The sequence below is a fragment of the Artemia sp. Qi Xiang Cuo genome, chromosome 10, assembly GCF_049724085.1.
Source record: "Artemia sp. Qi Xiang Cuo chromosome 10, ASM4972408v1, whole genome shotgun sequence".
Taxonomy (NCBI): domain Eukaryota; kingdom Metazoa; phylum Arthropoda; class Branchiopoda; order Anostraca; family Artemiidae; genus Artemia; species Artemia sp. Qi Xiang Cuo.
In genome coordinates, this window is record NC_142803.1 from 70,006,033 (window position 1) to 70,021,063 (window position 15,031).

Consider the following 15,031-nt stretch of genomic DNA (forward strand, 5'->3'; position numbering starts at 1 on the left):
CCAAACAAGAGAAAGAGCTTGCTGCATACCTCAAAAATACTCACTGCTTAACCATGGTCTGACTCCCTATGCAACAAGAAAGTTAGCCTACCAATAGGCAATAACATTGAAGATAAAATTCCCATCAAGCTGGAAACTGAATGAGAGAGCAGGAGTGGATTGGCTAAGAAGTTTCATCAAGCGGAACGCCAGTTTGTCCATCAGAAAACCCGAAAATACAAGCCAGGCTCGTGCTGCCTGCTTTAATGCCGTTGTAATTGGTGCCTTCTTTAGAAATCTTCAGGAGTTACATTGCAAGTTTTATTTTCCTCATGGTCAAATTTGGAACTGCAATGAAACAGGAGTACCCACAGTTGTTCAGGCCCCAAAGGTGATTGCTAAAAGGGGAGCAAAACAGGTGGCACAGACTGTGTCAGCAGAAAGAGGGAAAATACCACAATGCTATGCTTTGTATCTGCAATTGGTCAGACAATTTCACCGGTGTTTGTTTTTCCAAGGGTCAAAGCTCCAGAGAGGATGTATTGAGATGTACCACCAGGATGCATTGGCTTAGCCCATTGCAGTGGATGGATGACTGAACAATTTCCTTTGTTCCATGGAGCACTTTCTAAAAGAGGTCAAACCCAGAAAAAAGACCCTGTTTTACTCTTATTTGACAATCATGAAACCCATATCTCAGTAGAAGTAGTTTCCTTGTATAAAGATAACGGCTTCCGTCTCCTAACCTTTCCTCCCCATTGCTTCCATCGTCTCCAACCCCTTGATGTTTCAGTGTATGCACCATTGAAGCATGCAATCAGGGAGTCGTTTGACAATTGGATGCAATTGAACCCTGGCCCGAGAATTTAAATACATGAAATAGCAAAATTGTGCAAGTATCCCTTTCTGGAAAAGCTGAATCCTCAAAACATCACAGCTGGTTTTGAGAAGGCAGGAATTTGGCCTTTACATCCAAATTTTTGACTGCTGTTGGTTCAACAGCAGTCAAACCTGCCTACAGCAGTAACTCCTTAAAGCATCAGACCAAATCCACAGGCAAAAATACGAGTGGGTCCACGCAAAAACCGTAGAAAAGGCAAAAGTAGAATTCTGACAGAAACGCCAGAAAAAAGAGCACTAGAAGCTGAGACGAAGCTAAGGCTTGCTAAGAAAAAGAAAAAGTCACTAAAAAAGTCAAAGGTTTCACTCATTGCTGACAAAACTAGAGACAGCATTTCAAAGATAGATATACAGCTCAATGACGAGTCTTTACATTGTGGAATTATTAGTGAGTTTGAGACAGATGAAGAATTATCTTGTGGAAATTTTGTGCTTGTGAGGTTATGGTTGGAAAGAAGCAAAACTCTGCTGTTTACTATGTTGGTGAAATTGAAGAAATAAGTGGCAGAGTAGCAAAAATAAACTACCTGCGCAAGTCTGGTAGGTAGTTCACATTCCCTGAATGTCGAGATTGTGCAGAAACTGACTTTCAAAACATTATTATGAAGCTTCCCACACCGGTATCAGTAGGAGGAACTGGGCGAACAGTCAAAGCTCTTGTATTTGGCTGTGATTTGGCCCAATTTCCCATAAAATAAATTTAATGTTACACTTAACTTGAATATTATCTGAATTAAATGTTAATATTATCTGAATCAATAATTACAAGCATTAATTAAAGAATGTCCGAAAATGCCCCATGTGTGTCCAAAGTCACCCCCTGGTTGGGGTGACTGGACACTTGAAGAGGTCACACATTTTTGGGTCTCACCAAGAAACAATTTGATGGATGTCATTGAAAAAGTCACCAAGAAAAGTGAATAATTGAGTTATCTGTTCATGTAAAAAGGAAGTCAGTATCTTTAGAAGTACGCTTTTTAGGGGTCAAAATCCTCAAAATGTATGGTTTCACCCCTCTCTCCCCTATCTATGTTTCATGTTTAATTTCGCCTGCATTAAAACACTAAAAATGATACAACCACTACTGAGACAAATATGACATATGTTGTTGAAATATGCCCATAAATATGATGTCAATCATGTAAATCTTTACCTAAGGCTCTTAACAAATTTTTTCAAACTCAAAAATTCTATTGCACAGAGACATTAGTTGTTTTTTTTGTTTTTGTTTTCAAAACGTGTTTTTAAACATTTGGTGACAATTTGGTCTGATTTATCGTTAGTAGGTATCTAAAAGAAGGTTAGAAGGGCCCCATTGAAAAGGTTGGACAATCAACTTTTGGTGAATTATTTGAAGCTATTTTAAAGGGTTTCAGGCTATTTCAATATCTGTGTACTCTGTCTTAGTTACAGCTGTCACTGCAACTATGGTATATGGAAAATCTATTGAATAGGTATATCCTTTGTTGTTTTTTACATCAGTTTATTGTCTTCAAGTGTAATTAAAGAATTATAGTAAAAACATGAAATTGGTTTATTGTAAAAAGATGAATTGGACATTGGCATAGATGCTGAAACAATATTTTGATAAAAAAGTAATTGAAGGCAAATTTAGACCTTGTCATAAGTGGGTCTTAGAAAGATTGTCCGCCTTAGCTAACTTAACAATTGATTGATTTTTCAGAATCATTTGAGACAAATGTATTTATGTTTTAGTGGATATAAAAAAACTAGACTTATTTTTGTGAAAATACTTTTTAAATTTCTTGAATTCCACTTTAGATCTGAATTTTAAGTTCCTTTACAAGGTATCTACTCAATTTTTAATAAATTTTTTTATTGATAAATATAATGCTGTGACATATCTTTTTGGATCTAATTTTATATTTATTGTCCCATTCTTGAAGCCCTAAAAGTAAGAACAGCTAGTTATAACCTCCTAGAAAAACATACTGGAATATGCATAATAGGCCTACACTTTGTTGTGTTTCAAGCAATAAAATAATGAATAAAGCTTTCATTGCAGGAGTTAAACCAAATTTTCCCACCTAATAGTTTTTGGCTTGGAGAGTTTATTACAAGGATACAGGTAACAGAACAAGCTAAAAGTTATATTTTCCTTTTTGACTGTGAAAGCTTATTGTAAATTAAAATTAATAACTGAACTTTAAAAATAGTTACATCAAAAAGACGGTATTTAATTTTTGCACCCTCTTCTTAAAATTGATAATCAGATTTCTAACGCCTTTGACTGTTGAAGGAGTTGAGCCTGTGTTTTCAACTGTGTTAAGATGAAATATGCTTTGCAGTGGTTAAAAGTCATTATTAGTCATTATTTTAGGACCTTCCTGACTAAATTGTGTGTCGTATCTAAGTGTTGATGATAGTATATTACTTCTCATAATTTGCATTAACTTCGCTCCAAGATCTTTCATGGACTTGCCACAAATTCAGAAAATGGCTGATCTCATCACAGTTTCTGAGCATTCTTTCAATAAAAACGGTAATTCTATAAAGTTAAATTTTCTGTTACAGAAAAAAAAGTGCTTTGGTGTTTTTATTGAAAAAATTGAATTGAAAAAAAGCTGCTTTTCTCTAGAAAATAATCGTCCCTTTTTTTCTTTCTCATTAAGTGATTCAAGGAAAAAAATGAAACTGCATATGTTTTTGGATCTAACTATTACGAGCTTAGGGGTGATAAAAGTGGCGTCTTTGTGCCACAAAACATATTTATATTCAGGTTTTTAGCTTTTACTTTTAAGTTTGATGAGTCAAGTAATCATCCCGTAGAGATATTTTTCTTTGAATCTTTTTCATATGCAGGTATGATGAACGATATATTACCACAAAAGGAGAAATAGTCCTGGGACTTCAGATAGGAATATCAAGTTATAAGACATGTATGAATGGAATAAAGTTAGTTGAATTCAGCTGTTAAACTTTGGGAGACTATATTTTGTATTTTATTGTTTGGGAGCTAATTCAGAAACCTCCTAATTGATTGGTATTTTTTTGCCTTTAGTTGTGTCAATTTTTTTGTGATTGGTAAGCTGTAAAATTTTAATTTTTTGGTTATATATTCTTATTCAATATTCTTTTTTCTTTTTTTTTTTAGTACTGGATCCTAAATTTACACTTATCCAGCTATTATTTCTATGTTAATGAATTTCGTTGAATATTTCAGGTTTTCTTTTGGTTTATAAAAAGCAGGTTTTAAAGACGATTTGCGAAAAAACTTGAATAGTCTATACATCTAATTTTATGTATTAATATAATGTCTATATATTCGCATTTTTACATGTAACTGAAAAGAAAAAGTAGTCACATTTGTTTAGCAAGCTTTACTGTTAAATTTATATGTGTCTGTTTAATTTAAAATTTTGTTTTAGAATTTGAAGACGCTTTACCATGTGACGTTGAGAAGCCCTTTCATTTTCCAAACCATCTTTTGTCACCAAAACGTGACGATGTTCCCTTGCTGAATTTACCTAGCATTTCAGGACCATGTAAATTTGAATACGACGCCAAGGAATGGCAACCCAAATGTTCTAACAATGAAGGTATATCTGAAACATTGTGTTTTTGTTAATTGAAATGTATTGGATATTATTTTATTGGACAAAAATTAGACAAAGCAACCTAAACTTTAGAAGGAACTTTTGTTTTATCGTTTTCCAATGTGCAGGTGTTTGCCAAACCACTTTTGTAGTCTTGAATGAAAATTTTTAATTTTTCACTTGAAATAGTTTTGCAGGTTTTATTATTTTTCCAAAGGCTTCATAATAAGCCTTAAAACTACATCTCTATACACATTTTATAATCCATATTTATGGTGTATATTTCTCTTCAAATTAAGAGATAAATCTGTCTATTATTTTGATTTAAAATTGAATTTGAAACAAGCAGAGAATAGGCTGTTATTATCTGAACTGCCTATCAGAAATTTTTAGTTTACAATATTAATTTACTGAAAACACTAGATTAAAAAAAAATACTGAATTCATTTTGTGCAAATGGAGTCAAATGTTTTTTGTCTATTATAGAACGAGCTGTTTTAATTATTTAGCTACAAAAACATAGCAAGTCTCATTGGATTAAAAAAAGGTGAAATCCACGTTTTCCTCAGACGGATGAATCCTTTTAATACAAATTATTTGAATAAAACTACGTTTTCTAAAGAGTTAAAGAGGCTGAGTTACAAGGTCGAACCTTAAAACGTACAGGGATTAGGAGGCACAGTTGGGGGGCTGCCGCTCCCAAACCCCCCGCTTTCGCAGCCTATAAATAAAAAAAAATTCTTTAAACTGAAAGTAAGGAGCGACATTAAATCTTAAAACGAACAGAAATTATTCCGTATATGAAAGGAGCTGTGCCCTCCTCAACGCCTTGCTCTTTACGCTAAAGGTTGACTCTTTCTCGCAACTCTTTTTTTTAACAATAAAAAGCTTTAGCGCAAAGAGTGAGGCGCTGAGGGGGGGACAGTCCCCTTCATATACGGAATAGTTTCTGTTCGTTTTAAGATTTAATGTCGCTCCTTACTTTCAGTTTAAAGAATTTTTTTTTATTTAAAGGCTGCGAAAGCAGGGGTTTGGGGGCGGCAGCCCCCCAACTGTGCCTCCTAATCCCTGTACGTTTTAAGGTTCGACCTTGTAACTCAGCCTCTATAACTCTATAGAAAACGTAGTTTTTTTCAAATAATTTCTGCACGTTTTTGTACAGTTTATTACTTATTATTGCTTGACTAACTGTTAGCTGATCGTGTCAGGAGTTAAAGTTGGGGGGCTGCCACCCCCAAACCCCCGCTCTTGAACATTCTTGTGTTAAGGCTTTTAATTCCTGAATACTCAAATCGCGTCGTACAGGATGCCTCCTAATCCCTGTACGTTTTAAGGTTTGAACTTGGGACTCAGCCTATTTAACAGCCCCCCAACTGTGCCTCCTAATCCCTGTACGTTTTAAGGGTTGACCTTGTAACTCAGCCTCTTTATCTCTTTAGAAAACATAATTTTTTTCAAATAATTTAAAAAAGAAACTGAGTTTCTTTTTAGAGTTTAAATTCAGTATATAAAAAATTTGCTCTGACGGTGAATCGAACCCGGGTTTTCCGCCTGACAGTCTGGAGTATCAACCGCTGGACTAAACAGACACAATTGTAATTGTTTTTTAGTAAATGGAAGCTATTTTCGACGCAAGCAAATTCCCACGAAACTTGATATTTGGTTTTTGGAAAACAAGGAAGGAGTAATCAGATTGAGCTGAAATTTCGAGGATAAGCTCCCAGGCCCCAGTAAAGCTTATCCTCTAAATTTCAGCCAGAATAGACAACGTTAAAGGGGGTTGTGGTGGGAAAAATTAACATGGGCTATTATAGGAAAACAAGGTTTTTCGTAAATGTACATTCGGGGGATAATTTTTTCGGTCTCAAAATATCAAAAGGCCCGAATTCTGCTTCGAATGAGTCCTCAGTCACCTGGATCATTCGCCAACTGTGGCATGTAGGCGTGGCTAAAAAATAAGAAATGCTGAATTTTAAGTGGCTATATTTTGTTTTTTGAAAACAGGGACGGAGTGATTGGATTGAGCTGAAATTTCGAGGATAAGTTCTCGGGCCCTAGAAAAGCTTAATCTATAAATTTCAGCTCAATCGGACAACTTTAAAGGGGGGCTGTGGTGGGAGGGTCGAAACTTCCGGCCCAGTTTACCCCATGAAGATAAAGTCGGAGGAGGATGAAATTTCCCACGTTTCTTAGTTTGAGCTTGGGCTACAAAATGCAATTACCGCCGTCTCTCTTCGACCTCTAGGACCTGAAATCGCTTAACATTGTGGTGGGTCGCCTCTTTTTAGAGGCACAAGTGTGCCTCCTTGATTATTGCTTGACTAACTGTTAGCTGATCGTGTCAGGAGTTAAAGTTGGGGGGCTGCCGCCCCCAAACCCCCACTCTTGAACATTCTTGTGTTAAGGCTTTAAATTCCTGAATACTCAAATCGTGTCGTACAGGGTGCCTCCTAATCCCTGTACGTTTTAAGGTTCGAACTTATGAATCAGCCTCTTTAACAGCCCCCCAACTGTGCCTCCTAATCCCTGTACGTTTTAAGGGTCGACCTTGTAACTCAGCCACTTTAATTCTTTAGAAAACGTAATTTTTTTCAAATAATTTAAAAAAGAAACTGAGCTTCTTTTTAAAGTTTAAATTCAGTATATAAAATATGTGCTCTGTCGGTAATTCCAACCTAGGTTTTACGCCTGACAGTCTAGAGAATCAACCGATGGACTAAACAGAAACAATTGTAATTGTTTTATAGTAAATAAAAGCTATTTTCGACGCAAGCAAATTCCCACGAAACTTGATATTTGGTTTTTGGAAAACAGGGAAGGAGTGATCAGATTGAGCTGAAATTTCGAGGATAAGCTCCCAGGCCCCAGGAAAGCTTATCCTCTAAATTTCAGCCCTATCAGACAACGTTAAAGGGGGTTGTGGTGGGAAAAATTAACATGGGCTATTATAAGAAAACAAGGTTGTTCGTAAATGTAAAGTCTGGGGATAATTTTTTCGGTCTCAAAATATCAAAAGGCCCGAATTCTGCTTTGAATGAGTCCTCATTCACCCGGATCAGTTGCCAACTGTGGCATGTAGGCGTGGCTAAGAAAATAAAAAATGATGAATTTTAAGTGGCTATATTTGGTTTTTGAAAACGGGAAGGAGTGATCGATTGAGCTGAAATTTCGAGGATGCTTCCGGCCTAGGAGCTTAACCCTAAATTTCAGCCCAATCAGACAACGTTAAAGGGGGCTGTGGTGGGAGGGTCGAAACTTCCGGCCCAGTTTACCCCATGAAGATAAAGTCGGAGGAGGATGAAATTTTGCAAGTTTCTTAGTTTGAGCTTGGGCTACAAAATGCAATTACCGCCGTCTCTCTGCGACCTCTAGGACCTGAAATCGCTTAACATTGTGGTGGGTCGCCTCTTTATAGAGGCACAAGTGTGCCTCCTTGATTGAAAATAAATTTAGTACAAAGTGAAAAACGATGACAAAAAAATTGGAATGAACAAACAGAGCATAGCGAAAATTTTATACCAAACAAGTTTTCTGTATGTAAATGCAGGATGTTTAGCTTTTACTAGTTCCGTTTTGAATCACCAGTTACCAGTCGCCTGTGACTAGTTATCAGTGACAGCCTAAATATTGTTTTATCTAACAATTCGCCCATAGAGTAATTGTTTGGCATCTGGCCTGTAAATAATCTTTTTTGTTTTTAAGCTGGATTAAATTTGGAATAGATTACAGTGGACAGTTTCCTGACTTACTTGACTTGTCTAAAGGCTCCTGCCGAGGGTTCGGCGTAGAGAACGATGAGACTAGGCGCCTCCAGGTTGAACTATCGCTTAAATAAGATAAGATATTTATATCAGAAAAATTGTCTATCACAAGCCCCGAAGGGCCGAATTCGCATTTCGGGGTCATATAATAAAAAAAGACATAAATAGCACAACAACTAAAAAACTGGCTAAACAATGCCAAAAACAACAATATCAGAAAGGCAAAGCCATTCATTAGTCTAAAAAACAAAAAGTGTCAACTGTAAGAAAGTTAGAGGCACAAATAAAAAAAAAAAAATTGAGATAAAAATAATGTTAAAAAGGTTTAAAAGAGAGTATATAAAAAGGGGAGGGAACGGAAGAGCCAAATAGACAAAGGTTTTTTCATATCTGGAGGTTAAACAACGGATGGGGGACAAGATAGGGATGGGTTCAGATACAGTACGTGGCAGGCGGTGTCTGGATGGGGAGTCTCTTTTGGGGAAAATGTTTTCCGTGCGAGGGTTTATTATTGCATTTTTTGAAAAACGGAGGAACAGCATTCCTCTCCTGTGCTCAAGAGTTTCCAGCTTGGCTTTTTTTAGAAGGAGTGAATCTGGTACTAAAGTTTCTTTAAAAATTATTCTTAGGGCTCTTTTTTGAATAGATTCAATTTTATCTGATTCATCACGGGAGATGCCAGGAGGCCAAACTGGACAAGCATAAGCAAGATGCGGACGGACAAAAGAAGTATAAATCCTTAAAGAAGGGGATTGGGGGATGTTAAATTTATTCAAGAGCTTAAGGAGAGACATGGACGCATTAGCTCTACGGACAATATGTTTCACGTGGATATCCCACTTTAAATTAGAGGAAATTGTAACCCCAAGTAATTTAAAGGAAGACACATAAATATGTGGGGGGATAGGGTCAAGGAAGGCGGGAATAGATTTCAAGAAATTTATCGTAATTATATTTGATTTAGTGGAATTTACTTTCATATTTAGGTTCTTAGCTTCATCCGAAATGTGGGATAGAATTTCAAGGGGGTCACTTTTAATATTCCTGTGACATACTTCGAGGATCCGGATCGTCAAGTCATCCACGTATTTCCACCTTTGGGGGAATTCCTTACCAATATCGTTAATCATGACTAGAAATTAAAGTGGTCCCAATAAGGTGCCTTGAGGAATTCCACAATATATAGGGAGGGGATTAGAGAAAATATTTTTGTATTTAACAACTTGGGATCTATTTGAAAGAAACGATATAACAATATTTACTAACAGAGGATCAAGTTTAAAGTTAACCAGTAGTGAACGAATTAGGGTGGTGTGGTCAACCAGGTCGCTTGCCAGGATCGCAGCTTCTTCCACCGGGATGTGGGCTTGGGTGAGGAATTCATCGGTTTTGTCTTTCCACCTAGTGGGTGGGCGTCCTCTGGGTCGTTTTCCCTCAGTGTAGGGTGGGGTCGAAGACGAATGCAACCCGTATTGGGGAATCGCGTGGTACGCGAAGGAGGTGACCGTGCCACCTAAAACTACGCTGGGCGAGTTGCGTCGTGAAAGAAATTCAAGCCGTATGTGTTAGGAGAGTCTGGTTGCTAATGACTTTAGTCCAGTGAAGTCTTTCGATTCTTCGGTGGTGTTTCGGCTGAGTGACATCGACGGCGCTGAGGATAGATTTGGCAGCTGGCCACGTCTCCGCTCCATACAGCAGGACGGTGCTGACGGACGCATTGTAGATGCGCATTTTGGTAAAGCGGCTTATGTTTGGCTTTCGCAAGATGCTGCTAAGCCTCCCAACAAGTGCTGAAGCTTTGGCAATTCGAGATTTAAGCTCTTTTGTGATCAAGCCATCATTCGACAGAATAGATCCCAGGTAAGAGAAGTCTTCAACCACATCTACTCGGTTGCTTCCGATGTTGACTTTCTTTACAGTAGAACGGGACGTGGGGGGCTCAAGGAGTATAACTTTGGTTTTCTACCAGTTGATCTTCAGTCCAACTTTCGAGGCTTCTTCTGAGAGCACCTGGAGAGCTTTGGTCATCTTATCGACGGTGCTCGCAACTAGCGCTATGTCGTTAGCGAAGTCAGCATCAGAGAGTACCAGCATCAGGTGCTGTATTTTCGTACTGTCTTTTTAACTTATGAGCAGTGTTTTTTTCCCATCAAGAATGACGGATGATTTCCATCGTACTTATATCACAGAAAATGGAATATCGAAGGTGGTCGTCAATTCAGGACTATTTTTTCTACTAGATACCTTTTCCAGTGGAATAGATCAAGAATAATACGTTGAGCCTGCCTCTTCTTTTATAAGCTTGGAAAATCTCGCCTCCCTAAAGACACTGGTATGGAATTTGACAAAATGTCGTATAAAGCCTATCAAGCTGAGGGGTAAAGCTGCTGCCACTAATACGCTAACTGACATTCTAGATCGCATGGCTGAATATGATTCGGCCGGTGCCGTGTGGCCTATTATTGTGCCAAAGAATATACTTGGAAATTCCAGTCCTGAAAAGTGAATGATCAGTTAGAATTGACCGCTTAGCTTCCTCGTTTGAACAGAATTTAACGAACCTTTCTAAAGATATCCTGAATGTACAGGCAATCGTCACCGATAGGTCTCCACCCCTTAGTGAAATTTCCACTGAACGGCCAAATTTACCGTCACCAAGCCAAAAATTAGAACTTCTCAAATTTAGCTAATTTCCCAATAACTGGTCATATCCGCTAAAGTCGGGAGCAGAGTTAGATTAGCTAGGAGTGACTCCCGTTTAAGACGCCAGCCGCAATAGAGACTCTGTTACATTAGGAGTTAAAGCGGATAAGTTGGAACCCGTATCAAGCTTGATAAAAAAATAGTTATCTGGATTGCTGCGTCGAATCGAGGAAACCTGAGTTTGCGGGTATCATGCACGGGATTGGGAAAGATTGTGATTTGGAAGCCCTAGAAGGAAAATATTCCAGCATTTGTAATTTCGAGCAGGTTGGACAACCTTCTGTGGTGAAAATAACTTTTAATTCAGAATATTTCTTGAAGTATTATTTGTGTCATGCTTTAAACATAAGTTATGAGCATTTTTTGATTGCTGCTAACAGGAAACTCCCAAGGAGGTGTGACTATTACCAGAGTATGTCCCACGATACTAAGAAGTGCAAATCAAGTGCTATGAAATGCGCGCGCTGTTTGGGCGACCACGAACGCTCCAGAGACAAGCCTTGCTCTCTTCCAGTTCAGTGTGCGAATTGTGATTCAAAAGACCATCCGTCTTTCAGTTTCCCTTGTCCTCAGATTCGTAAGCGTATAAATGCAAAGTAACAATTTACCTGAACGATTGCTTGTTCTCGTAGTTTCTTTTAATTCGAACGGAGTTTTTGGTAAAACTGAAGTGTTAAGGCTGCTTTTGCCTATTAATGGAATACTTTGTTTACAGGAACATCACCTCCTTGATTTTGCTTTGCCGTTTTTTGGTACGTTTCTTCCTGGTTATAAACATTACTCGGTTCCTGCTATACCTACTTGGAGACGCCTGTCGGGAGGGTTAGTTACTCTTATACCCAATACATTTGATTCTCGTCTGATATTTTGTAATAATTATTTTCTTACATGCCGTATTTCTGAATGTATTTTGATTAATTGTTATTTTCCAACAGATTACCGGAATAACCTGTCTGATTATTTATTTCAAGATACGTGTGGTAAACTGAGTGCTTTTGTACAAAAGTACTCAGCTAATTATGATATTTGCATAGCGGGTGATCTCTGCGTTCTTCTCTTTTCCTTTCTTCACTACCAAATCTGTCAATCGTAAATAAAACGGATAATTGTACTTATTTTCATAATTCCGGGTCAACTAGTAATCTTGATCACGTTCTTGCTCTTAATTCTAGTTCGGTTTCTGGTTCGATTGAAGTGGTTGTAGATTTCTCGATTAGTGATCATAGACAAGTAAAGTTTTCACTTTCAATTGTAGGAATTCCTCAGCAAAGAAATGAAAGAAAAAATTAACCTTTTAGAGCTAAGTTGATTTGGGATCAAAATTTTGTTGATTCTTATAGGGTCTCTGTAGATTCTGAAGTTTCGAAAGTTATTGAACCTGATTATTCCTGTCTTAATCCTGTAGAGTCTACATTGTTAGATATAGATAGTACATTTCACCAGCTTCTCCATTGTCTTAAATTTAGTGCAGATCTAGTTTTTGAGAAGAAAAGATATAAAGTAGGAACTGAGATACCTTGTTGGTCTAATAACGCAGATTTGGTAGCGGCGAACAATTTAGCCAAGCTTAATTATTTCCGTTGGCGAGATATTGGTAAGCCCTCAGATCACCCTGCGTTTTTTGAGATGAAAGCATGTAAGGCGGCATTTCAAACAGAATTCCAGCGGCATAAAGATAATTTGATAAAAGTTGCCTCAGAAAAAGTTAATGATGATCAGCAGTCATTGTGGAGAACTTTAAAAAATAGGAAAAGAGCGGGTTCAAATAAATTCTCTCATAAAGCCCCAACAGAGAAAATATGGGTGGACCATTTTTCAAATGTAATGTCTTTATGTAATGATAATCCTGAAGAGGTCCGAGAGCTTGATCAACTTCTTTGTCGTCGAGATCCTCAGTTTTTTCTTACTAGTTATGATCTGAGTGTAGCTATGAAGAGTCTTAAAAATAAAAGTGCTCCGGACCATGATGAAATTTTTTTCAAATCATCTGAAGCTTGCCCCGGCTTCATTTTTTGCTAAGCTTTTGTGTTTTTTTATCTGATTCTTTTGTCAGGTCAAGTGCCAACTTTTATTAAAACAGGGATAATCACGCCGGTTCCAAAGCATGGAAAAAGCAAGTACCAGTCATGCGATTCTTTTCGGCCTATTGCTAAGCGCTCTCAATTAAGTAAGATGTTTGAACTTAGTGTTAAATCTCTTTTTGTTTCGCTTGATTTTGGTTTGAATCCATTGGGGTTCACTAGGGGTACAGGTTGTGATCACGCACATACTACTTTTTTTTCAAATTTTAAACTCTTCATGGCTTAAAGGAGACCCGTTATATTGTTTATTAATAGATATTAAAGGAGCTTTCGATAATATTTCTCATGTATCTGCTCTATTTAGCTTATTAAAATATGGTTTATCACATAGCCTGGTTAATGTTTTTCGTTCGTGGTATTTTGGACTTAAAGTTCACATTGCCTTTGGATCTATAATTTCTGCTGATGAAGTAATATTTAGGAGGGGGGTTAGACAGGGGGGGATATTATCGCCATCTATTTTCAATTTGTGTCTAAAAGATTGTTTTGCTTCCTTAAAAACCTCTCTGATTTACTTAGCCGTTGAAATTAGTTATTTGGCTTATGCTGATGACATTATTTTACTTAGTCGGTCAAAGACTGTGCTGACTGAAAATTTTAAGATTTTAGCTAATGAGCTGAATAAAAAAGGATTAGAAATTAACGTCGCGAAATGCCAGTATTTTATGATTAATGACCCTCTTGGCTCTCCTTCTCTTGATTGCGGTAATGATCGGATTTTTTCATGCTTTGGACTCGGTGATATACCTAGGGGTCCCATATTCTTCTGGAAAAAGACTATCACCTCTTTTAATAATATACCATCTGGAAGTTAAGATAAGAAAGACGTTCGGTTTCCTCGTTCATCTGCGGGGTAATATAAGAAGGGATATATTAGCTAGACTGTATCAGTCAATGGTTTTACCATTGATTAGCTTTCCAGCGGTGATTTTGAAAAATTTTCCATCTTCTGCTTCATCTCAAATTAATGTCGTGTATTTTAGATACCTTAAACTTCTACTAGGTTCTCTGCTAAGTACTCGTAATACTTCTTTAAAATATATGTATGGAATAAAGGACCTGCTTGATGTAATAAAGATTAAGTGTGAGATTTTAGTTCAAAAGGCTCTAAATTTTCTTGAATATAGAAATTTATTCCCGTTTTTTGAAAAAATCTAACTGATGTTAACCGATTGACGCAGATGGTTGTATTAATCGATAGTTCTGGTCTTGTTAATTGTAAGTTGTGTCTTTATTTTTTATATTTATTGAATGTACTCCTCATAGTGTATCCTGAGGGAAAATAAAAGTATTATTATTATTATTATTATTATTATTATTATTATAGCTGATGAACAGTGAAGTAAAACAACGTATTTATTGTTCATAGTCCAATAGAAATTTTGAACCTAAAATATGTGCATGGTCTCTATAAAAAAAAGTATATTCCAGCAAATAAATCTGCTCGCAAGGTACTCCAGCCTGACTCTTTGTTACGAGGGAATTTTTTTTAACGATGCAAGAGTACCCAAATGGTGATAGCGGTGTCACTATGTGTGACAGAAATATCCGGATTTTTTTGTATTGTTTTTCACTGTTATATAGAGATTTATCCCTATTTTAATTGTTATTTGTAAGAGCTGAGGAAAATGTGACTTGTCGTTTTTTGTTTAAATCCAAAGCTGCCCCATAAATTGGCTACCCTGTGGGTACACAAAAAATTTTAACTTCAACATATGATGTGCATTTTTTTTAGCTCTTCCTCTTTTAGTTACAATAATTCCTGATATTTGTTATAATATTCCCTCTTTTCACTTATGATTTGATTTACACCTCGGTATAATTTTTGATATTTCAAGGTTTCATTTTCGCTTTTTCGTTGCATTAGAATAACTAATTTTAAAAGCTAATAAAAGTATCACCATGAAGGAGAGAAGAGGGGCAGAAAATAAAATTAGTTGTTAAAACCTATCGAAAGATATATTTTTTTTCTGTTTTTGACTCTAGACTTTCAAAAAATTTTAAAAACTACGTATTCGTTTTTGGTTTTAAGAGTTTTGAGTTTTTTCTG

The 15,031-nt window shown here is 36.8% G+C and overlaps 1 protein-coding gene across 1 annotated transcript; it reads left to right on the forward strand.

Annotated features, from left to right (window-relative positions):
• Positions 1 to 3,224: 3,224 nt before the first annotated feature.
• Positions 3,225 to 4,541, forward strand: LOC148948109 (uncharacterized). The gene is made up of 2 exons (XM_089095195.1): positions 3,225 to 3,382; positions 4,269 to 4,541. Exons 1-2 carry the CDS (start codon positions 3,313 to 3,315, stop codon positions 4,466 to 4,468), a joined length of 270 nt encoding a protein of 89 aa, XP_088951321.1. The 5' UTR covers positions 3,225 to 3,312; the 3' UTR covers positions 4,469 to 4,541.
• Positions 4,542 to 15,031: the final 10,490 nt, after the last annotated feature.